At 41.3% G+C, this 23,397-nt stretch overlaps 1 protein-coding gene across 5 annotated transcripts in view; it reads right to left on the reverse strand.

Moving 5' to 3' along the window:
- The window catches only part of PRR5 (proline rich 5), a 137,041-nt gene that overhangs the window by 62,171 nt on the left and 51,473 nt on the right, over positions 1-23,397 (reverse strand). For 2 of the 5 annotated variants that reach the window (XM_038385653.2, XM_043515524.1), the window contains one exon: positions 11,637-11,750. In XM_038385653.2, the coding sequence (XP_038241581.1) occupies positions 11,637-11,740 (104 nt within the window). In that variant the 5' untranslated portion in view covers positions 11,741-11,750. Of the gene's footprint in view, positions 1-11,636; positions 11,894-15,219; positions 16,243-23,397 lie in introns of those variants that run through there. The other 3 variants (XM_043515492.1, XM_043515513.1, XM_038385638.2) reach the window with 3 other exon arrangements.

Raw genomic sequence — 23,397 nt, forward strand, 5'->3', positions numbered from 1 at the left:
TTCTCCGGCAGAGAAAGGATGCTGTTTCTACTCAGAGAGATCCTGATCTTACAAGCTGTTCCACTTGGGTGGACCCCAGTGCTTGTGCAGACCCTCATGGGGTTTTATATTGTAATCTATGTAATTCAGTTTATGTAAAATGCTGCTATACTGGGGTGATCTCAGCTCACATTTTAACAGTTCAACCTAAACTGGAAATGCTTTATAAAACGTATTCCTCAATCCCTTTTATAACATACCTGTCTCTGAAGCATGCATACATTCACTGATATTGCCGTGAGCACCTTGTACATGCATCACAAAGTTGAAATTTAAGAAAAATAAATCAACATTCCCTGCCAGGTACCTGCAGTGACTGTAGCATCTTTAGAATAGAAGATTCTGCCATCACTGTAAAGCAGCAAATTCTGAATTTTAATGTTGCCCATGATCCGCTAAGTATCAGTACTTATTGTCATTACAGGGTAAAGTTCAGTCTGTGCAAGAGTTGCATAAGGACCATGCACCACTTACGTTCCACTTGGGTAATATTAGAGTATGTGCTAACGACTTCTGATAAACAATCCGTTCCATCTTGTATTTAGCGGTGACACTTGCAGGCTAGGTCTACACAGCGCACCTTACAATGGCATGGCTATGCCGCTGCAGCCGCACCACTGTAAGGTGCGCTGTGTGGCTGCTCTTTATCGACAAAATAAAACCACCCCCAATGAGGACCACCATCCACAACGGCGCTTTTCATGGCTAAAAGTTAGTCATTCAGGGGGGTGGTTTTTTCACACCCCGAGCAACAAAAGTTTTACCGACAAAAGTGTCAATGTAGACATAGCCTAAGTACCTTTCCCAGACCTGAAAAAGAGCTCTGCGTGGCTTGAAAGTTTGTGTCTCTCACCAACTGAAGTTGGTCCAATAAAAGATATTACCTCACCCGCCTTGTCTCTCTAATATCCTGGGACTGACACAGCTACACTGCATATACAGGTGTTTGAAAGTTATGCTAACTGAATGGTATTATACTTTTTCCACAAATCTGTTTACTTGTATCAAGAGATATGTATCCAACAATATTCTGCAAAGCTGAAGTCAGCTTTGGCACTGGGAAATACAAAATCCAGCAAAGACAAGATACGTGAATGTTTTGCACTGGTACAAGCTTGGGAGGTACTGTCACAGGCTGATAGCACCAGGAAGAAAACAAGAGATAAGAAAGGTACTGGTCTAGTACAAATTGGTGGATTAGAACTCAGTAATATACACAGAAAGACCTCTAACTTGTAAATAGGTCTGGTATAAAAGGAGGTGATTTTGAATACATATTTCAAAGCACACCTTCTGTGTAAGATGAACTGCGTGCTGCAAGAAACAAGCTTCTCAGAAGGATTGGTGTGCTATTAACTCATTCCTTTCTGTATAATTCTGCTTTGACTTTAGACAATTTTGGCTACAGTTGGTTATTTGGTCACTTACACATTGCCAATACTGAACTGCAAGTGTCGTCAAGCAATGGTTATGCTTTTAGCAATAATATGAAAATCATTAAGAATACAAAATATGGGCAAACTGCATGCATCAGAAGTTTGGTAATGGGATATATACAAAGCCAGACAGGCCCATGAGCCATTGGTACAACAGCACATAAGATCCTCTTTGGTTCTAGCTAATGACCTTCATGACTGTCTGCTATCTTATCCTTGCAACATGACTGCCATCCTCACAAGTCAATGCTAAATGTTATTATCCATAGGATAGTACACAATGCTACACACAATTTTCATTTTTGGTACTTTTTAAAGCCATTATCATGTCTTGCCATGCACTAAACTTAGATATATATAATATTTTGGGACTGTAAATAAAATATTTACAAGAGCAAAGCAGAGTAAGAACCCAAACCACAGTCCCCAAAAAAGACAACAAAATCCATCTGTTTCTTGAACCACCTGTGAACTTGATGTGTACAGATAATCTCCCCATTGCTGAATAATGCTGTAATCTTCAGATGAGAACCCACTTGTTTATACTACTGCATGTACAAGTTCAAAACCGTTATAGTCTACTGATGCACTCCAAGTTTAAAGGTACAAAGATGTGGCTTCTTCTCTCTCATACATCACAACTGCTCATGGACTGATTCTTCTTCAGAATACAAGCAATTCCCTTTAACTTCAAAGTGGTTTCATGTGTCATGTACTGGGAGAATGGGGTGCAAGAAAGGTGTGTTGTATGTGTGAGTATACGCGCACACACACGCGTGTGGGTGTATGTGAGCACCACACGAAGTAAAAAAACCCAAGCATTTACTTACACTCACAGGCATCGACTTTCAGCTTTCTCTGGGCCCCGTGGCCCCACACCCACTCCACCCCTTCCCCCAAGACCCTGCCTTCGCTCTACCTCTTCCCACTCCCACTCCAACCCTCCCCCCAGTGCCTCCCGCCCACCGCCAAACAGCTGATCAGTGGTGGGCAGGAGGTGCTGGGTGGGAAGGGGAAGAGTTGATCAGCGGGGCCCACCGAACAGCTGATCGGCGGGTGGCTGGTGGCTGCTGAGCAACCACTATTTTTTTCGTGGGTGCTACAGCCCCAGAGCACCCACGGAGTTGGCACCCATGCTTACCCTGCAGGAGGTTCCACAGTTTCGGAAAGACAGCACATACATATGGATTGATGGGACAGTTCCTCAGCTGGTGTAAATCAGTGTAGCTCCACTGACTATTGCAATTTACTTCAGCTTCACACACATGTACACACACACACACACACACACGCACAGCTGGTCATCAGTATGAATGAAATCCAGGCTAGTAAGGACTAAGTCTTTACCATCTGATAGGCGTTTGGTGACCTATGTGACATAAGTTGATGATCTCAGTTCAGTTCATAATGGACAAAAGTATCCACATCACAAGAAGCACAGGAGCTGGGAAGTCTGAACTGGCTCCTCCAGTTGTGGGTGAGCCATAGCCAGTTAAAGGAGATCTGCACTCCCTCTGCATAGCCATTTGATCGCCTGTCTCCCCTGCTCCAGATTCTCTCTCCTGCTTCTGAAAAGACAGACGATTCATTGGGTGAACTTCTCTTCATTGAGTCCCCCACCTGACACTCCTATGCCATGACAGCTGGGGTGGAGGGCTGGGTTCCTGTCCCCGAGGAGTGCTGGATGTGGGCAGAGGACACAGAATACAGAAACAGTAATCAGAGTAGCAGCCGTGTTAGTCTGTATTCGCAAAAAGAAAAGGAGTACTTGTGGCACCTTAGAGACTAACAAATTTATTAGAGCATAAGCTTTTGTGAGCTACAGCTCACTTCATTGGATGCATTAACAGTAATGTGTCCTGTGTGTATCTGCAGAATCAAACAGTTTGTGACTCCAGCAATGGGATTTGGGAGAGAGGGTTGAGAAAAAAGGTAGATCAGTGAGTGGGGCTCTTTCTTGGGACAAGTCTATACTTGAGAAGTTATATCGACATAGCTATGGAACTCAGGGTGTGAAAAATTCACAGTCCTGAGCACCACAATTATGCTGACCTAACCCCTGAAACAGACATGCAAGGCTGACAATGTTTCCATCAATGTAACCACTGCCGTCTGGAGAGGCAGTTTACCTACAGTGACAGAAAAACCTCTTCCTATGATGCTACAGAGGCTTAGCTACAGAGCTGTAGCTGTGCTACTGTAGCCCCTATAGTATAGACAGTCACACAAAATGAATGAAAAGGATGGAGAACATCAAATCTAGGTCACTCGCTGGGTTTAATAGGTGGATATGCAATGCAGGTAAGCATGCAAGTAATAAGACAGAAATTTACTTGTTACTGGTTTCCCCATAGTTTGGAGATTACATTCTATGCTGAAAACACAAATATTTCCCCTAATGCCCTAGCCTTTGTTAATATATTAACACAATCTGAAGCTGACCTACGCACAAAAGTATATGCATGTGTAAAAAGATACTGTAGTATAAGAAATGAAACATGAACAAAAGGTGAATGTAAAGATAGTGTAACGTGGCTCTCCAAAGCTGTCCACCTGTCACTTTTTCAAGATAAACTCTTGTGACAATTTAAAATTTGTATCCAAAACAAAAAAGACTAATCAAGCATTTCCTGAGGATTAACACATTCAAATACACCATGGCAGTGAAGACCTATCATAAAAGGCAAAGAAGCAGCATAGCTGTGAGCTGCTGAAGATAGGAATGTTTTTGACAGGAAGCCCATGCTGGCCTGTTTGGGAGACTTGCCAAAGGCTGCACTAAGCTCTCACATTTATACATCCCACAGTTACCACAGACTGCAGCAGAATGTCAAAAGAACACTAACAGAAAGGGAGAATGAACTCACGAGAAGAATGGTGAAATCAGCTGAGTGGACATTCCACCTCACACCTGGACAGCACCTGTGTTCTACTGTTTGCCCAATCAATTTCCTCAGAAAGGCAAGGGTATGGCACTTGGTATTCTATAACTAGGGATGAAGTAATCTCTTATTAAGCAAGAGCAGGGTTGGCTTCCCCAACACTATGCCTTAAAGTAAAGGGACCCCAAAGCGGTTAAGAGTGTATCATTCTAGCCTATTCGTTGTTTGAGTCTCTGTGGAGGCTCCTAACCAGCATTGTAATTAGCACCAAGGCAGAAGGGGTATTTTTCTAAAAGATATGGACTCCAGGCCACTGTGTAACTAGCCTGAGACCAAACTCACTCATTTCACTTGGGCTGTTGAATGGCTATCCAACAGGACAGGATTTATTCTCAGAATTGTTGAGCACCCACAGCTGCTCACTGATTCAATGGGTGTTTTGGGTGCTCAGCAAATCTGAAAATATCATCCTAAATTTAAAATTTGTATTGTTTTAAAACCAGATGTAGTTAAGATTAAACACCTCTTTTTTCAATGGGCAAAAGCTGTATGTCGAGCTGAGGAACTACTGCAAACCTGGACACACAAACAGAGCTCGTCAGGAATTTTTCCTATGAATTATGTGTCTTTGTTGAAAAATGCCAGTTCATCACAAGCGAAACTCTGTACAACAGGGTCGGGTTTACCAAATTTTCTGACTGGAAAAAAGGTTGAGAAATTTCTGGTATTACACAACTTTTTGTTTCCAAATTTAAACTAATTAGTCTGAAAAAAAAGGTGAACCAAAGAAAAAATGGTCAAACTGAAAATGAAATATTTAGAAATTATAAAAAAAAATTTGACTCAAAATAAAACTGTTTTTTCAGGTTTTGAATATTTTCAAGATTTCTAGTTTTCATCCTGATTCAATACAGGAAAAAATGTCAAACTCTTGAAAATATTCACAGATGGGAAAACTATTTCTCATCCAGCTCTATTGATTAACTTTAATTTGAAATTTGACCACCTGCTCATTTTGACTGCCACCTTTTCACTTGTATTTCCAAACAAAGGTGTGTAAATGAGTTTTTGTTTGTGCACATTTTTAGGCAATTGCTAGTCTGTAAATGAATACCGAATTCATATGCAAAGAAGGGTATGAGAGTGTACACCCAAGTATTCAGTAATTGCTATTTGTAATTCTCCTGTTCAAAAAGTTCCAGTTAAACAATCAGTGAACAAAAGCAGTACCATATGAATCTCACTAAAAGGCCAGGGGACTTAGGCTTCTAAGTGCATAAATCACTTTTGAGCTTCTAAGTCACCGATGAAGTGAGCTTATTCTTATCACGAAAGCTTATGCTCAAATAAATTTGATAGTCTCTAAGGCCACAAGTACTCCTTTTCTTTTTGCGAATACAGACTAACACAGCTGCTATTCTGAAACAAGTCACTTTGGTACTTCTGAAAATTGTGCCCAAAGGGAACAATTTGCAAACACCCATTGACAAACAACTTAATTTCAGTCCAACATTTAATGAAAATAAATGAATTTATTAAACAAAGTCTTCAAAGTGCTTTACAACCATTCATTCATTAACTGCATCAATTGTAAACCCACTTGTGGGGGAGATGAACATTATTATCCCTAGTTTGCAGATGGGAAAACCGAGGCCCAGAGAGTTAAGAAGCTTCCCCAAATTGCAACAAAAAGAATTAGTGTCGGAGTCAGGAGTAGAAGTAAGGAGTTTTGGGCTCCCATTTGTTCCAGTGTTCAAACCAAACTCTTTCTCAAAAGTGGATCCCATTGAGAAGGTCCAGGAAGGAGCTAAGTCAATACAAATACTGTATATCTGAATAATTAGCCAATGTGGGAAAAGGGAAAAATGTCCTAACAAAAAAGTGAAAGCTCAGTACTTTCAGTTTCTTCCATTAGAAAAGCCCTGCTGTAATCTGAAAAGACAGGGATTTTTAATTAAAGATGAAACATTACACACACCACTGAGCACTAATGGCAAGCTACTGTGCATACTATATTCCTGCAAAAACTAATTCAGATTGTTCCTAATAATGTTTCTCAGCTTGGATTTACTGTTGATTTCATTATTATAAGAAACATCTCCTCCTCCTCCTTATATTTTGTCTTATTTTATTCACTACCTCCTACTTCAACTTGTCATCATTTTCCCTTTTTTTCCCCTAACATCAAGGAGGATATATGTCATTTCATGATAGGCTTTTCCACAGCAGAACCCAGCCAGTATTAACCACTGATTAGGCAGTCAGTACCAGGTCAGTCATAAAGAAAACCTCTCTTTGGATTTCCTTTGCCCTCAGAGGGGCCCCCTTGACTATCAGATTATAAAGATTATAAATCTTGGGTTTCCTCAGTCCAATCAGTTTAGTCAGTATTCAGCCCTCTTTACTGCTGCAGCAGAAAACAAGCCGTTGAAGACAATGCCTGAAAAAGAACCTAAATTATTTTAATCCAATGCAAATTTTGTGAGCTCTAATGAAGTTGTATTGTTCAATTATGCTGCTGCTAGTTGCTAGTTAACATGTGTTGGCTGGCTAGCGAGTTGGTACACACTGCTTTTGGGGATCATGGGAAAGCAGGGACAGAAGAGGCTGTGCCCACAAAGTCTAATTTGCGTAGTAGTACACAGAAGCTCAACAGTGACTTACTTCCATTTGATTGACAGTTTCAAGCTGTTTTACAGTACTGTAGCTGCGGAGATGAAGGAAAATCCCTGCAGAGGAAGAAACCTTGCTAGGAATGCAATGTGCCAGTGGGGAGCTGGGCAATGACAGACATGGAACCCAGTCTCCTGTAATTTGCCCTCACCTAGCTACAAAGGGCAGAATTCACCCTGTCACAAATACAATCCCAAGGGTTTAAGCGGATATCAACATAGAAGATTTAATGAAGGAAATTTTGCCGGACAGCTCATTTTGGCACATGAAGTAGTCAAAACTCTACTTCTGGAGCGGGCAGCATGGGCTCAAAAGCGGGTGACACAGCCAGAAAATGGTCTGTGGGGAGGATGACTAGAGAGAGCACTGACTTGAGTGGCTCTCTTCTGAAGCTCCCACTGGCAAAGCTTGTGGAGAACCTTGGGAAAATTAAATGTGGCCTCCCACAGTACTCTGACACAGGGCAGAGTCAGGATCATTGCCTGTCCTCCCAAAGGATGAGTATCCTCTCTTGAGCAATGGGGTTGGCTGGAGCAGGGGCATTCTGAGGGGTTGTATTTCACACCTCTCCCCTGCTTTACTGAATCAGGCTCAAAGCCTCTTGCAAACACACACACACACACACCCACAAACTGCCACCCAGGCACAGATGCTAGAATTAAGGGGGAAATGGCAGCCAATGTTTAACCATAATAGATTCGGGCTTGATGAAAATGGAAGGCATTTCTGGTACTTCTTTTCACTCCCCTGATTAGTAAGAATGTTTAATAATTCACTGATTGAAATAGCAGAAATCGTTCTCCTATAAGGAAGGCAGTACCCTTCCGTAAGCCAAAGGATAATGTCTGAGGACAGTACTTAGAAATGCTTTTGTTAAACAAGGCACTTTTGTTTTACAAAAAGAAAAGGAGTACTTGTGGCACCTTAGAGACCAACAAATTTATTTGAGCATAAGCTTTCGGGAGCTACAGCTCACTTCGTCAGATGCATTCAGTGGAAAATACAGTGGGGAGATTTATATACACAGAGAACATGAAACAATGGGTGTTAGCATACACACTGAAACTAGAGTGATCACTTAAGGTGAGCTATTACCAGCAGGAGGGGGGGAGAGGGGAGGAGGAAGAACCTTTTGAAGTGATAATCAAAGTGAGCCATTTCCAGCAGTTGACAAGAACTTCTGAGGAACAGTGGGGGTTGGAGAAATAAACACTGGTAATAGTTTTACTCTGTGTAATGACACATCCACTCCCAGTCTCAATTCAAGCCTAAGTTAATTGTATCCAGTTTGCAAATTAATTCCAATTCAGCAGTCTCTCGGTGGAGTCCATTTCTGAAGTTTTTTGTTGAATAATTGCAACTTTTAGGTCTGGAATCGAGTGACCAGAGAGATTGAAGTGTTCTCCGACTGGTTTTTGAAGTTACGATTCTTGATGTCTGATTTGTGTCCATTTATTCCTTTACGTAGAGACTGTCCAGTTTGGCCAATGAACATGGCAGAGGGGCATTGCTGGCACATGATGGCATATATCACATTGGTAGATGTGCAGGTGAACAAGCCTCTGATAGTGTGGCTGACGTGATTAGGCCCTATGATGGCGTCCCCTGAATAGATATGTGGACAAAGTTGGCAACAGGCTTTGTTGCAAGGATAGGTTCCTGGGTTAGTGGGTCTGTTGTGTGGTTGCTGGTGAGAATTTGCTTCAGGTTGGGGGGCTGTCTGTAAGCAAGGACTGGCCTGTCTCCCAAGATCTGTGAGAGTGATGGATCATCCTTCAGGATAGGTTGTAGATCCTTGATGATGCGCTGGAGAGGTTTTAGTTGGGTGATGGCCTTTAGCTGAAGGTGATGGCTAGTGGCATTCTGTTATTTTCTTTGTTGGGCCTGTCCTGTAGTAGGTAAATTCTGGGTACTCTTCTGGCTCTGTCTATCTGTTTCTTCACTTCAGTAGGTGGGTATTGTAGTTTTAAGATTGCTTGATAGAGATCTTGTAGGTGTTTGCCTCTGTCTGAGGGGTTGGAGCAAATGCGGTTGTATCGTAGAGCTTGGCTGTAGACAATGAACCATGTGGTGTGGTCTGGTTGAAAGCTGGAGGCATGTAGGTAGGAATAGCGGTCAGTAGGTTTCTGGTATAGGGTGGTGTTTATGTGACCATCGCTTATTAGCACCCTAGTGTCCAGGAAGTGGATCTCTTGTGTGGACTGGTCCAGGCTGAGGTTGATGCTGGAATGGAAATTGTTTTACAGAAAACAACCAAACCAAACCCAAGGAACTAAACAAAACCAGAACAAAACACACGCAGGGCAAAGGTTTTCAAAAGTAACCAGTTATTCTGGGTGAGCCATACCTTAGGTGCCCAACTGGAGATGCCCTAAAAAAGTTCCTGAGTCCTGCATTTCAGAGAGTGCTGAACACTCTGAAAATCAGGCCCCTTTTTAAAGTTGGGCACCTACAATTTGAGTCACCCGAAGTCACAGGTCGCTTTTCAAAATCTTGCATTTTTTTTTGGTCACATCTGAAAATCTTAAACCAGATTTCAGAGAATTGTTTCAGAGTATGAATAGCTAACCCATTACTAAAGCCTCAATTGTCCTGAGATGAAATAATGAAGATAAATTTTTTACAAAGTGTGTAGAGTATCTGCTAAGGTACTGAGATCCTTAAAGCCAAGACAGGATATGAGGTGCATTAAGTTGCACGAAAAAGCTACATTTATCCCCTTGTTTTGCTGCAGAGAGGGCCTTCTATTATTTAATATGAAATGCAGAGCCTGCACTTAGGCTGCAATCTCTAAAAATCACTCATGTTTTGTAATATTTATCATGACTTCAGAGCACCTTGGCACACATACACAGATGCTCATTCTGTTGGCAAAATTAAGCAGTATGGGTCTTAGAAAGCAGCAGCTCCACTGGCTTCTCCAGAGGGATTTCAAAGATGCATGCTGTGGAAGTTCAGGATGCCAGTGTATTCACAGTGAAGGGAAAGATGACTTCATGGCAAAAAGGAAAGGTCGGTCCCTGAGTTCACAAACCACTAGAGCGATTACTCACACATGCATGGTTAAACAATACATGATGCGTGATTGATTAAATGCATAAGACATCTAACAAGTCTCCCACACACAGATGTCAAATACCCATTGGTCATAACTGTACCCACCTTTTCCAAATTAAAAAATAAATAAATGACCCTATCTTAGCTGACCAGTTCTTGGACTGAGTGTTTTGTACCAGCAGCAGAGACAGCAAATGTGAACAGATTTGCTTTTTCTCAGTGCTCATGCAGCACCACAAGACCCCTTCCATACCATCCCCTAAACCCTCCCTATCCAACTATGCCAGGCAGCCACCCCCTCTCCTTTCAAATCCGTACGGACAACTCCCTTCTCCCAGGAGTCCCATAAATGCTAATCCCTGCCAGTGAAAGCTGTCAGTACATTATTCATCATTATGAAAAGTTCTGAGGACCCTGTTCTGCAACCTTTACTCACACTAAGCAGTATTTAACTCTGCAAACAGCCTTACTGTCTCCCGCGGGACAAGGGGCCAAGTGAAGTACTACTCAACCCGAGTAAGGGTGGCAGTATCAGATCTTGAATTACCACTGTCATCTGGATCTCCCTGTGCATACTTGTGTTATTTAAGATGAAAGCTTCTCAGGGCTGGGACAGTGTCTCCTTTGCGTCTTGTATTGTTACAATGCCTAACAAGATGCTCGCACTTAAAGGATAGATAGATAGATAGAAGCACAGTCATAGTGATAGATGTGATTTTTTGGAATCTTTTATGCACAATGACAATCCTATTAGGAAACTGGTTCTCCTGGATGCTCCAGTGATTTCTATCTTACTGTAAATATATCTCAGTGCTTTTAAAAATACCTATCAGTAACATTTTCCAAAGTGCCTAAGTCCCATTTTCAAAAAATTGACTTAAGGCCAGCTTTTTAAAAGGTGTTTAGGCACCTATACCTCTTTAAAAATCTGCGCCTTAGGCACCAAGCAGTCAATGTCTCAATTAAAGTCATTGGGACTTAGGTTCTCAAATGCCTAAGTCACTCACTTTGGAAAATGTTCCGCTATATATTTTGACAAACAGCGACAGATATAGAAATCACACACAGAAAAAAGTAAACCTGATGGATTATTTTCCCCCCTTCCAAAACATACAGAAAGAACAGCAAAGCAGAATATATAGAGAGACAATTTTAAACAAAACCAAATCAACCTTGAACTAAAATGGCTAGCAAGGTGTAAGAACATATTTGTATGTTGGTGCTTTGAAAAAAGTTCCTGCCTGTCAGAATGAAGCATAGGTTGAACCATCTTCAGGAGGGCAAGTCTATTTTTCTGTCAGCATTCAGAGAAAGGTTAATAGCGGCGTCAAAGAGTTGCTTCTGTCTGTTACATGTAACCAGAGACGCGTTTAGTAATATATTAATGCAGAAGCCAATGTGTTGTTACGTTCCTGAAATAAAGCACGGTTAGGAACAAACTATCCCAGACTGTGAAACAAAGAGAGGGTAATTGTGGAATTAATCATGCCAGCTGCTGTCGGAGAGCTTAGAGGCTCCAGGTAAGGAAGTGCATCGAGCAAGACCTTACCTGTTCCAGGTAGCATTGGAGCAGGCCCGTCGCTGCTGGGTCCCCCGCTCATCCAAGGCTGCCTGCTCTCTCTTGCCCAGATCACTGAGGCTGGGCGAACTCATGAACTTCAACCTGCGAAGAGTCCTCATGGTCAAATGTGTGTTTGTGCGTGGCAGCTACAGATACACCATCCTTTTTACACACACACAAGCGCAGCTGGAGCAGCAGCAGCAGCAATGCGAGCAGTTCTCTCCGTTTGTTGTTCAAAAAAGAAACTTAAAAAAAAAAAAAAAAAAAGAGAACCAGTCTCTACAGAGCACACCTCTGCCAGCAAGAAAACAAACCTTTAATCAAGATCAACTGTGATGTCATAAACTGTGGTTAATAATTTCTCCAGTCCTTTAAAAAAAAATTAAAGACAAACTTCTTGCTGCTGCTTTAACAGTTTGCTGGGGCCCCTTTTAACCAAAGTGGAAAGATTTCCCCTTCCCCCAGCACTGTGCACCAAAAATGAAGAGTCTCATTCAACATGCTGCATGCTCCACCTGTCATGGGAATTGCTTCTTTCCTCAGTCAACTGGTTTTTTGAGGTTTTTTCCCCCCAGCCCTCTCTCTTCACTCATAACTGGAAATGAAATCAGAGGGCAACGGAAAAAAACCACCACCAACCAATACTGACGCACTGAGACTTTATTGGAAAGTTTCATAACTGCCTATGCCCTGCCACGTTAGGATACTTACACACACACACACACACACACACACACACACACACACACACACCACAAACCTACTGTTTGCCTCAGAAGCTGTTGAAGCTGAAAGCGTCTGATAAGCCACAAGAGAGAGAGCAAAAAAAAAGAAAGAAAAATGAATACAGACCAAAAAGTAGAAGCTGGTGCTTCATTTTGAGGAACTTCAGAGGTTAAATAGAGTGAACATGAGAATTAACTATTTGGGATTTCTTAATTTTTTTAAACTGAAACAGCTGCTTCACAATCCGGGGCATGTCTAGTCTCAACAAAAGCCCCAGTTCAGTTATCTTCAAAGGGATGAACATCCTGCTCTCTCTGACACTGTAATATTTATGAAAATGATGCTGGAAGATTCTATCCAATGTTTGATTTCTTGCACCAAGATTTTGTTTCAAGTCACAAATGTTTTCATTATCAATTAAGTACTGACCAACCTTTGTAACAAGATTTCTAAAAAGAAAATAGCTTGTAGTATAGCATCAGGTTGACATGCATCAGGTGAGCATGATTAGACAACACTTAGTGCCAGATTCATGTTAGTAACAGATTACTCGGCAAACAGCCCAACTTAAACCAAAAGGACTACTCGCAGAGTAAGATACTATTCAGCATAACGGTATCAGAATTTGGACCTTCTTGTGGGATAAAATTGCACAGAACATTTATAATTATTTGTTTCATTTGTTTTTCTTGTATATGAATGTTAGCTGCCTAGATCTGTGAATACATTTTGAGTACATGTAGGCTTGGAAGGATTTGATTTTTTTTTTTTTTTTTTTTTTTAGCAAATGTCACTAAACATCAATTTCACCATACACACGCAAACTGATGAAAAAGTATTTCCATCGATACTTATCAAAATGTACAGAAGAAAGAAAAATGCTACTTGAGAACTTATTAGAGTTTGATTTAAGGATATTTACTTTGCATATTTTGACGTGTGATGTTGACAATCTTTGACGTGCGATGTTGACGTGTGATATTTACCGCTTCTCACCTGCTGTGAATTTGATAGGTTTTACAAAATGTGGATTAAATCTTTCTTGGAATTTTAGTTCCTTCTCCTTTCTTGACAGCACAAGAAAGCTTGCAACTACGCATTGGTTATGACGGTATATTAGCTATTAGCAATTCTTTTAATGCAATGATCATTTTAAAACTCTTAATTGCTTTTCTTCCTTTGAATGCTCCACTCTGTTTTAAAGGTTACAAACATTAAACTTTCTGAATCTCAATGTCTACTGTCATTAAATAATTATTGCCTGCCCTGCCCATAGTCCGACACCCCCACCCATAATTTCCTACAACTGTAAACAATAAAAAGAGAAAAAAATGCTTAAAAATAAACATTGATATTATCCTTCAAATTCTGCCAGGCCTAAGTATATGTATGTCTTTAATAACAAATTAATATAAATTAGAGGAGTGAAAACGGATTTTGAAATTCACAGATGCCGTATCTGAATCAATCATTTGTAAGCGTTGTCAAAATCTGAATGTATTTATTTATTCCTTCTCCGCCCTGCCCCTGCCTGAAATTTGGCTCAGCTCTTTACATATTGTTTGTGGGGAGGGGGCGTTGATCAGATATCACAAGGAAAAAAAAACACATTTTATCTTGGGCTAATATTAATGGTCAAGCAAAGACTGGGTTTAATTTTCTGTTGGCTGCCTGTCCCACCCAAAATACTTGACGTATGGGAGAAGGGCATCATAATGTATAAAGCAGAAAAATTCATTTAAGACAAAGATCTAAATCTAACCTACCTTTGTACAAAGACTTGGTTATTTCTACTGTTTGAGGGGTTTAAACATTTGGAACAAACAAACAAAACAAAAACAATTCACCATGTACAAGGCAGCAAAGGGAAAACACACACAAACAGTATATCACTGTATTCTAAACAATGAGATAGCTTCTACAGCATATAAATCAGTGACCTAAAACAGATACCTCAGAACCCTGTTTGTTCAAATAGGATGAAGGACATTTAATTTATCTGGATGAACAAAGAGAAATTGAGAAACATAATTTGTATTAAGGAGAGTTTTTCTGGTGAGGTGGTTCAGCTAAGAAAGGATTTACTCTGTTTAATTAAATGACTATCTGATAACCTGGTTAATCTGTGCTAATGTAATTCTGCCTTGTTTTGGTTTCTAATCTCCTTTGGAGGCAAACATTTACCGTTTCTCACCTGCTGTGAATTTGATAGGTTTTACAAAATGTGGATTAAATCTTTCTTGGAATTTTAGTTCCTTCTCCTTTCTTGACAGCACAAGAAAGCTTGCAACTGCGCATTGGTTATGACGGTATATTAGCTATTAGCAATTCTTTTAACGCAATGATCATTTTAAAACTCCTCTCTTAATTTTCTTCCTTTGAATGCTCTACTTGCTCACTTAAGTAATCTCAGTGCTTGTGATATGTTTTCAACTGCCCAGAGAAAGTGCTGCTGAAAAAAGCAGTACCCAGCATCATACTAAACCTTGGAAACTTGCTAACAGAAGGAAAACAGCTCTCATCTGTAACTTCAAATTCCGTATCAATAGCTGAACTGCACTCACTTCTATCCAACAGTCTCAATAATTGGCCTCTGCTTTTGAATACTACATTCAAAGTCTGTGTTACACACGAAACAAACCACAAGGGATGAGAATCATTTCTACTTCTACTATAGTTTTCTCTGTTCAGTAGAAGTGGGCAGGCTTTGTTTACACTCCTTCTCCCTCCCACTAACATGGAATCTATGCCTCCACCTGATCAAATGTTGATTTACAGATAAGCTACTTTGCTTTCAATGAAGATTACCTTTCTGTTGTTATGAATGTAGGCATTTAGCACTTACATGGCACCTTTCAGTCACAGAGCTCAATCACTTTATAAGCATTAACTAAGGGCTTGTCTACCTGGTGAAAAGAGAGTAGCTAGTGTGCTTTAAATTAGCCTCCTAGTTTACTTCACTAACAGCCCCATGTAGACAAGTCCTAATTCCGCCTGAAAGCCCCTGGGAATTAGGCAAAATGTATTATACCCATTTAAAATGAAACAAACAGGGGAAAGCCCTAGATCACACAGTGAGCCAGAGCACAGTTGTGAAGAGAACCCAAGAGTTCTAATTCTCAGTCCCATACTCTAGCCACTGGCTGCGAGGCCATGAAGCTGCACGCTAGGAAGAGCACAGTGCCACCTAGCTTAAGAGGCAGAGAGGAAGGAAGGTATGGTTAGGAGAGAGGGGAGGAGCTACAGTGCTTCCTGGCTGACTTTGGCTACATCTACTCTTAAAAAGTGGTGTGTAGACTACAGGGACTACTAATGTACCTTGCAAGGCTCTAGCAGCAGGGAAAGGGTTCCACAGTGGGGAAACGCTTTGGCAGCAGGCCTTTCCTTGCTGCCAAGGACTTTCCCCACTTCCTCACTATTGGATCCTACGCTACTAAATGCAGGACACTGCGCTACTAAAAACAGTAGCACATAGGTGGGAAGCACTGCCTGGCATGTACAGAGCCACACAGGAGCTTTCTGGGCATTCAGGTGTGTAGGAAGCTTTACTCACCTAAGCTGTACCTCTCTGTCTATACTATTTATACACATGCTAGCTGGGTGTGCAGTGTCTACACTACACACTGCTCTAAGTATAGCTGTAACCTTTGAAAGATAAAAGGATGGGGTGCTGCCATTGCTCTGCAACCTCTTACTAAAAAAGCAGCAGCCCCCAAAACCCCACTCACTTCATAATAAAGGGTTTAAATAGCAGAGACTTTCTGAAGGCTTAAGTATTGCACAAAAGCAGGGATGAGATCACTAAAACCAACTAGTGACACAGGAAAAGGAGGGGAGTTGCCATGGCTCCATAATGAATAATTAATTAATCTTAAATACAAACAACAACACCTGGCACTTTATACAGCCAAGCCCTTGCCCCGCCCCAGCCCCACCAAGTACTTCACAGACATTAAGTAATTCAATCCTAGCACACAACCATGAAGCAGATAAGTATTACTGTCCCTTTTTAACTCACATGGGACTGCAGCCTAAAGGTTAAGTGACTTGACCAACACCACACAGTGAGGTGGTAGCAGAGCAGGAATAGAACCCTTGAGTCCAGTCTCCTATGCTAACAAAAAAACACAACACTGCTACTCAGCCATTCTTCTTGGTCTGATATTCGGAAACCTATTCTTCTCTCCAGGAGGACTCAATCTGTGACTGTGCATGGCTGGATTCCAGAGCTTGCACAAAACTCTAATGAAGTCAATGGGACTTGGTGTGAGTGCAGGGGTCTGTTCACAATGAGTCACTTGCAGAACCAGGATCTAAAAAATCCACTTCGATATAGAGTAATGACAGTTACGTGAGTTTATTGAAGGGAGACTAGTCTCCGAGTACATGTGGACAGTCCTAAATTATTTGCACTGTTGCTGCAGTCCAGTGCCAGAGCCCTGCATGGAAAATAGTTAAAAAAAATAAATCATTTAAGTACTACCCTAAAGCGTATCTATTCTTAGTAGAATATGTTACTTTGCAACGGAATGCTGTATTTTAATTATAGTATTGCCAATCCCAAAGATTCAAAAATCATGAAATTAATTTAAAAATAATAAATATTGGGTTCTTTTTATTTGCCTTCTAGCTTTTGAGCTTTTCGGATACAATTGGGTCACATTTTCAAGCTGGAGTAGGGGCTTTATCAAACACTCCAAATATCAGGAGATTCACAATGAAATAAAGCAGGCTGACAACTGTCTTGGGCCAAATTCTCCCCTCAGTTCCACGCATGCCACCACATTGACAACGTAACACAGCAGTGATATCGATGCAGGTATGGGGAACATAACTCAAAACAGAAATTGCCCTGTCAGTTATTTCATTAGAGATTTGCAGGGTCTTTTTAATTAAATAGAGAAAGGTATCTTTTTAATTCGTAAAAAAATACAAATTCCTTTGATTTCCCCCCACGTTTTAGGGGGAGTTGGGGGAGGGAAGGGGAAATGCTGATTCTTTTGAGTACAACTAAATAACAAAGTTGAACTCCACCTCTTTCCAGAAAATAGTTAAAAACCCTCACTAGACTAATGCACTTTTAGCTTTTATAAACCATACAGCCCAACTGAGAACATGCCTCAACACATGCCAAAGCCAAGGAATTAGCCTTCTGAAAACCCACACGTCTTAAAGGCACAGTGCAGCTTGTTCCACCAGCAGTCAGCAGATGAAAGAGGAAAGAAAACTCTGCTTGGCAGGAAGGAGGAGTGGAAGCCCTACAACTCTGAACACATCAACTCTTTCGAGATAATCTCCCCTTAATGCTCCCTTGTCGGTAGGAAAAAAAGAACAGTTGAGAGTAAGGAAAGTATAAAACCAAATTTGCAACTAGTCCATGATAAAGAACCTGGAAATAAAGGCAGCTCACTAGGGCAGTTCCTGCTGTCATTTACCACAGCTGGTCCTAGGATAGCAATAAAGTGCTACTGCAGAGAGTGGCTTGTCCTCTGATCCATCACTTTCTAACCTCAGCTCTGTTCCCAAACTCCATGGAGCTCTTTGCAGAGCCCACATGAGGGGCTTTTGCCTAGTCATGGTGGGGGAAAGGAGAGACTTGCTGCACAGGTGGCATCCGCCTTCCAGCCAAGCAGGAGGAAATGAGGCTGTGAAGGATCCCCTCCACTGATGTCATTAGAGGGGACAATCTGGGTCATGCTACCATTTTGCACCAACTTTTATAACTGCAACCATTCTTTAAACATATTAGATGTGTTCCGCAAGTGGTCCAAGTCAGTGCAGCTCCACTGACTTCCACCAGGCTACATCAATTTACCCCACAAGAGGATTTGGCTCATTATTAGTGTCTGTGAGAAAACGTATTGGGACACAACCAAGTAAACAGCCAGGGTTCTGGATATAAGAATACTCTTCACTTTTTAAAAACAAAATTATTGTACGTGCACAAATGAACAAGCTCTATTAGCACTAAAGTGGAGAAATGTGGTCTAGCATAACAGTTGGACTTAAAGGCCATGGATTCCTAAATTCCTATTCCAGCTCTGGACTCTCTCTATGGCTTTGGGCTCTCACGTAATCTTTCTGCCTCAGTATCTCCATCTGTAAAATGAGATAATACAGACCAGCTTCACAGGCCAGCTGAAAGGATGTAAGGATTGAGCCCTGATCCTGCATTGCCAACTGAACATCTGAACCCCCTACTGGGTAAAGCCCCCTTTCACCTTAGTGAGGCTCTGCATGGCTGTGGGTTCTACGCTCTTAGTTCGTAGTGCTGCACTGAAGCCTAACACCTTAAACCTGTCGCTTACTTTGTTTGTACAGTGCCTAGCACAATGGGGTCCAGATCTCCGATGAGGTCCCTACACTCAACCATAATACAATACAAATAAAATAAATACATAAAAATGACTGTAAAACATCCATAGCTAAAATTTCCATTAAATCCCTTTTCATTCCCCAAATAGCAGTTTTGGACTGATATTTAAAGTGTGCAACACATAATTGCTAGTTCTCTTCTACGCCAACCCCTCCACCCAGGAAATATTCTGACTGAATAAGAATCAGGCCATGTTCCTGAAGCTGTTGCCTGTTATGTTGCAACCAAAAACTGCCAAGTGTTTCCATCAAAGGGCAATACCAGCAGCTCTTCTGTTTGCTCATTATCTCCTTGTAGGGTTTGGGAATTAAAGTGAGAGTTGCAATTAGAATGAACATGGTGGAATGTTACATGAGGAAGAGGAAGTGAAGATCAGTGCCTCAGTCTGCATCATCTATGTCATTTGTAATTCTCCTCATCACCCTTCACTTTAATAAGTTACAGAAGGGTTTCTTTATCAGCACTAAGACCTCTGGGCAGCACCAATTCAAGGTCTCAGTGCTACCCACTCACCCAAAGCCACTGTAATACAACCCATTCTAAACTGTGTAAATGGTATGAATGGCAAACCAATCACATGGCTTTGTTAATAAATGGAATATAAAGTGATACATAAACTGATGTTTCAAAATTCTGTCCAATAAATAACTACATTATTTAAAATGTTTTTTATCTGTTTTTACAAGATCATGGTATAGTAGAAAAATAATCTTAAAAAGCAACTAAGATAATAATGTTTATGACTTTTTTCAAATGCTGTGTGAATTCTTTCATAAATTGCTTACCATGCATGATATTAATAGGATCTCTGAACACTATGACCTTGATGTAACAGTTCAAGTATCATTGTCCTATCTACTACAGTTATACATGGTACAGTGCCTTCCAAATATACGAATCCTGGGAGATCTGAGCTGTGTGCTGTGCCGCACTACATCCAAACAGTTCTGATTCAAGGTCTTCCAAGAAGGCTCTTATTATCTTGGTGACCTTCCAAGACAAAGATCCCACTTTGCTAAACAGCTGAGTTTCTAATAAGTTGCAGTGGTAGCCAGCCGTTAACAGCATGAAAGCATGTTCATATGAGAATTATTGGAAATATGGGCCCTGCTTTAAGATTACTGCCAATCCTCATGAGAAATTCAAGTAGGTCAGCACAGTACTAACCAATGAAGTGGGAGCACTTCATATTTTTTGTCTCAAAGTATAAAGGATACTTTGAGTTTCTTTTTCTGGGTCCCATAGTGCTTTTCCTTAAAAGTACTTTAGCTTTCTGGAACAAAGTGCAGAGTACTGCAAGAGCTACGAAAGCCTGGCCATCAATCTGGATTAGTTTTTTAGAACATATATCATTTCCCTTTGGCCTTGGAAATATGTATTTTTCAAAAGCAAAGCTACATTTGAGAATAGTCTGCGTGAAGGATGGCCTATGAGGAAAGTACAGCTTCTACTGAACTCTCTTTTATAAATGAAACCAAACATTTTAAAACTTGCCAAAGTCGTCTTGCTTCTTGAAGAGAGCAACTCCAAAATGGCAGCCACAAACAGTGTGGTGAGATTTTGCAACTCCTGCAGTGCAGGATGTGGTATGCCACATTTTAAAGTGATGACCTTGTACAACCATTTCATACAAACAATACTTACCATCCACAGGATTTTAGCCTAACTTACAGCACCTATATATAGGTTAAATAATAACTACAGAGCAAAATGCTGGTGCTCAAAATACTAAAGGTAAGAAAGGCAGTCCCACACAACTGATTTTAAACTTCCAGATTTGAATCTTTCATGTTCCCTGATGTCACAATATTAGCAGATCTCATTTTCTGTGGCATCCCAGCATGTACTGTGGTCATCATGTCACAGCCACTCATGAAGTTCAAGAAAAGCCCACATCTCACTTTGAGAGGGTCAGGTAAGAGCTGGAAATTTAGAAAACTATACAAGGTTTGTGAAAATTCTTAACAATGCCTTTGGCTGTGTTTGTCAATTTACACAACTATCTGATCCCTCCTTCCCACACCTTAGGCCCAGCCTCAAGCCTCAAACTCCAGTCACGTGTTGCAGTGGCTGACAGTGTAGTGCATACATGGTCAGTATTATGCATACTGGGTTGTCATTCAGAGTGGAAGCCAGTGTCAACATCAGGGTACATGAAGAAGAAGGAAAAAAAAAAAAAAAGTATGGAAGAAAACCTGCATTTCTGTAAGTTCCAATCCTGCACTTTTATCCAGGGAGAAGAACTTCCTCTCTCACAGAGAAACCCAAATGTGGAAGCCTGGGGAAGTGAAGAAAACCCTATGAGGTTTCCCGGCTGGAGCATTGTTCAGTCAGGCAGAGGAGAGGGTTCTCCTACCAGTTAAAGGACAACTGGTTTAGGTCCTCGTGCCCTCTATAAAATGAACACAGCCTCCCTTCTAATCCTTTCCTTCAGTCCTGGGACTGGGGAAAGGCAGTAACCCCACACCTTTTTGTGCAGGACGGGGGACAGCAAAGTATGGAGATGTCCATGGTTCCTGGGAAGGGGAAATTTCTCCCCAAAGGAATTCTCTCTCTCCCAGTCAGAAGTTACTGGTAAGAGCCAGATTCTGATACCCTTAGTCCCCTTGAATAGCATCTTCCTCCCTGAACAGTCCCACTGAAATCAGTGGGGATACTTATGGAGGAAAGTACTACTCACCATGAGTAAGGGGCTCAGAATCTGGTTCTTAATTTGTTAAACATACGTAGCTGCTTCGTCTTTAAAGACTGTCAAGTAATTTGGTACCACATTTAACTGATCTTTACATTTTCAAGCTGATATATTTAAGTCACTGGAGGGTGGGAAGCATTCTTCAATCCTGAGAAATTTGTGGTTTGTGCCAAACTCTAAAGCAAAACCAGACAAACCAATTAGAATTAGTTTACATCTTTAAAAATGCAGCTGGGCTGAGTGCCAAGTTTCAGCCTGATGATATCTGAAGTGGCTATGATATTAAATGACAAACATGATTAAACACCAAATAGGAGGGTTTAGGAAGGGAAGTCTAGCAGATCCTTACTTACAGCAGTGCTACTGGGCTCCATGACTATGCTATTTCATACACCCATATGACAGGGTGTGCGGTCATAAAAAAGCCACACACATGAGACGCTGGCTTGTAGCACCTAACAATTAGAGCAGGAGTTTTTAAGAACCTATACCTTGCCCTTAGTTTTTCTTCTTATAAAACAAGTAATTTAAAGAGACAACAAGTACCTTTTTGTCAAATGGGTTTTAACTTTTTATTTGGCTCCCCGCTGTTTATAAAATCTACTTAGAAGTTTAAAACTAGTATTTCTTTCCTCGTCTATTTAGTCCTTTTCCTTCTGTTGAGCATCAACTGATCCAAACTGTGTGCACTAATGGTTCCCTAGCAGCACTCTTTAACATACCAGTTTAGAAACCACACACTCTGCAGCGCACGTTACTCCACTGTGTAGATCAGGGATTTTCAAACTTCATTGCACCATGACCCTCTTCTGACAACAAAAATTACTACAGAACCCGAGGAGGGGGCACCAAAGCTTCACCGTCCCAAGCAGGGGGACCAAAGCCAAAGCCCCACCATCCCAGCCGGGGGGGGGGGAGGGGGGGAGTGGGTACAAAGCTGAAGTCCTCCCCAGGCAGAAGGCCTGTAACCTGAGCCCCGCCACCCACGGCAGAACTCTCAGGCGTTGGCTTCGGCCCCAGGTGGTGGGGCTTGGGCTTCACCTCTGGCCCTGGGCCTCAGGAAGTCTAAGCCAGCCCTTGCGACCCCATTAAAATGGGTCCCAACCCACTTTGATGAACCCTTTGAGTGCCTAATGGTTTTGCTTTTTAATGTCTTGGTCACAATGTTGTACATTTAAGAAAATGACAGTTAGGGTGGGATTTTCAAAAGTGCTTGGCCTTGCTCTAAATCTGCTCCCACCGACATCAATGTGGAATACAGCTAGGCCAATCTCTGCAGTAAAATTAAATTAATAATTTAGACAGTGGGATGGAACTTCCTCTGTGAACTTGGGCAAGCTATGTGATCTCTCTATGCCTCAGTTCAACATCTGTAAAATGGAAAAATAATACTTGCCTGCCTTGTTAATGTAGATGAGATGAACAGACATCATAGTGGACAATTACACAGAAAACAAATTAATCACCAAATAACAGTGTTAAGACTGACCAAATTTCAGGCCCAAAGTGCACTGAAGCCAATGAAGTCACACCGGTGATGACTTCAGCCTGACCTATTCTAGTAAATGAAACCACATATTGCATCAAACCAGTCATTTAATTTTGTTGTAAATATTTACACTTTTTGAAAGCAACTGGTCTTTTATTTGCTTTTTAAATAATTGCCTTTATCATTTTATTTTTTAAATGCATTGAAACTTAAGAACCAATTTAAAAGCCTATGATGGCTCCTAAAAAACAGCTTCTTCAGTCAAAGTGACCTAATGGCATGGGTGAGAGAAGGCTGCAGAGTCAAAGCACAGCTGTTCCTTCTAGTGGAGCAAGTTTCAAACTCTCCAGCTGCTTGGGTGTCAAAGGACTGCTGTGATCCGGAACCCCTCCACATGCCCCTGCTCAGATTGTGATTCTGGATGCAGTGAACAGAGTAGGTGCTACTTGCTTGATGCTCCGCACAA

Source organism: Dermochelys coriacea, chromosome 1 (genome assembly GCF_009764565.3).
Source record: "Dermochelys coriacea isolate rDerCor1 chromosome 1, rDerCor1.pri.v4, whole genome shotgun sequence".
NCBI classification, from domain to species: Eukaryota; Metazoa; Chordata; order Testudines; family Dermochelyidae; genus Dermochelys; species Dermochelys coriacea.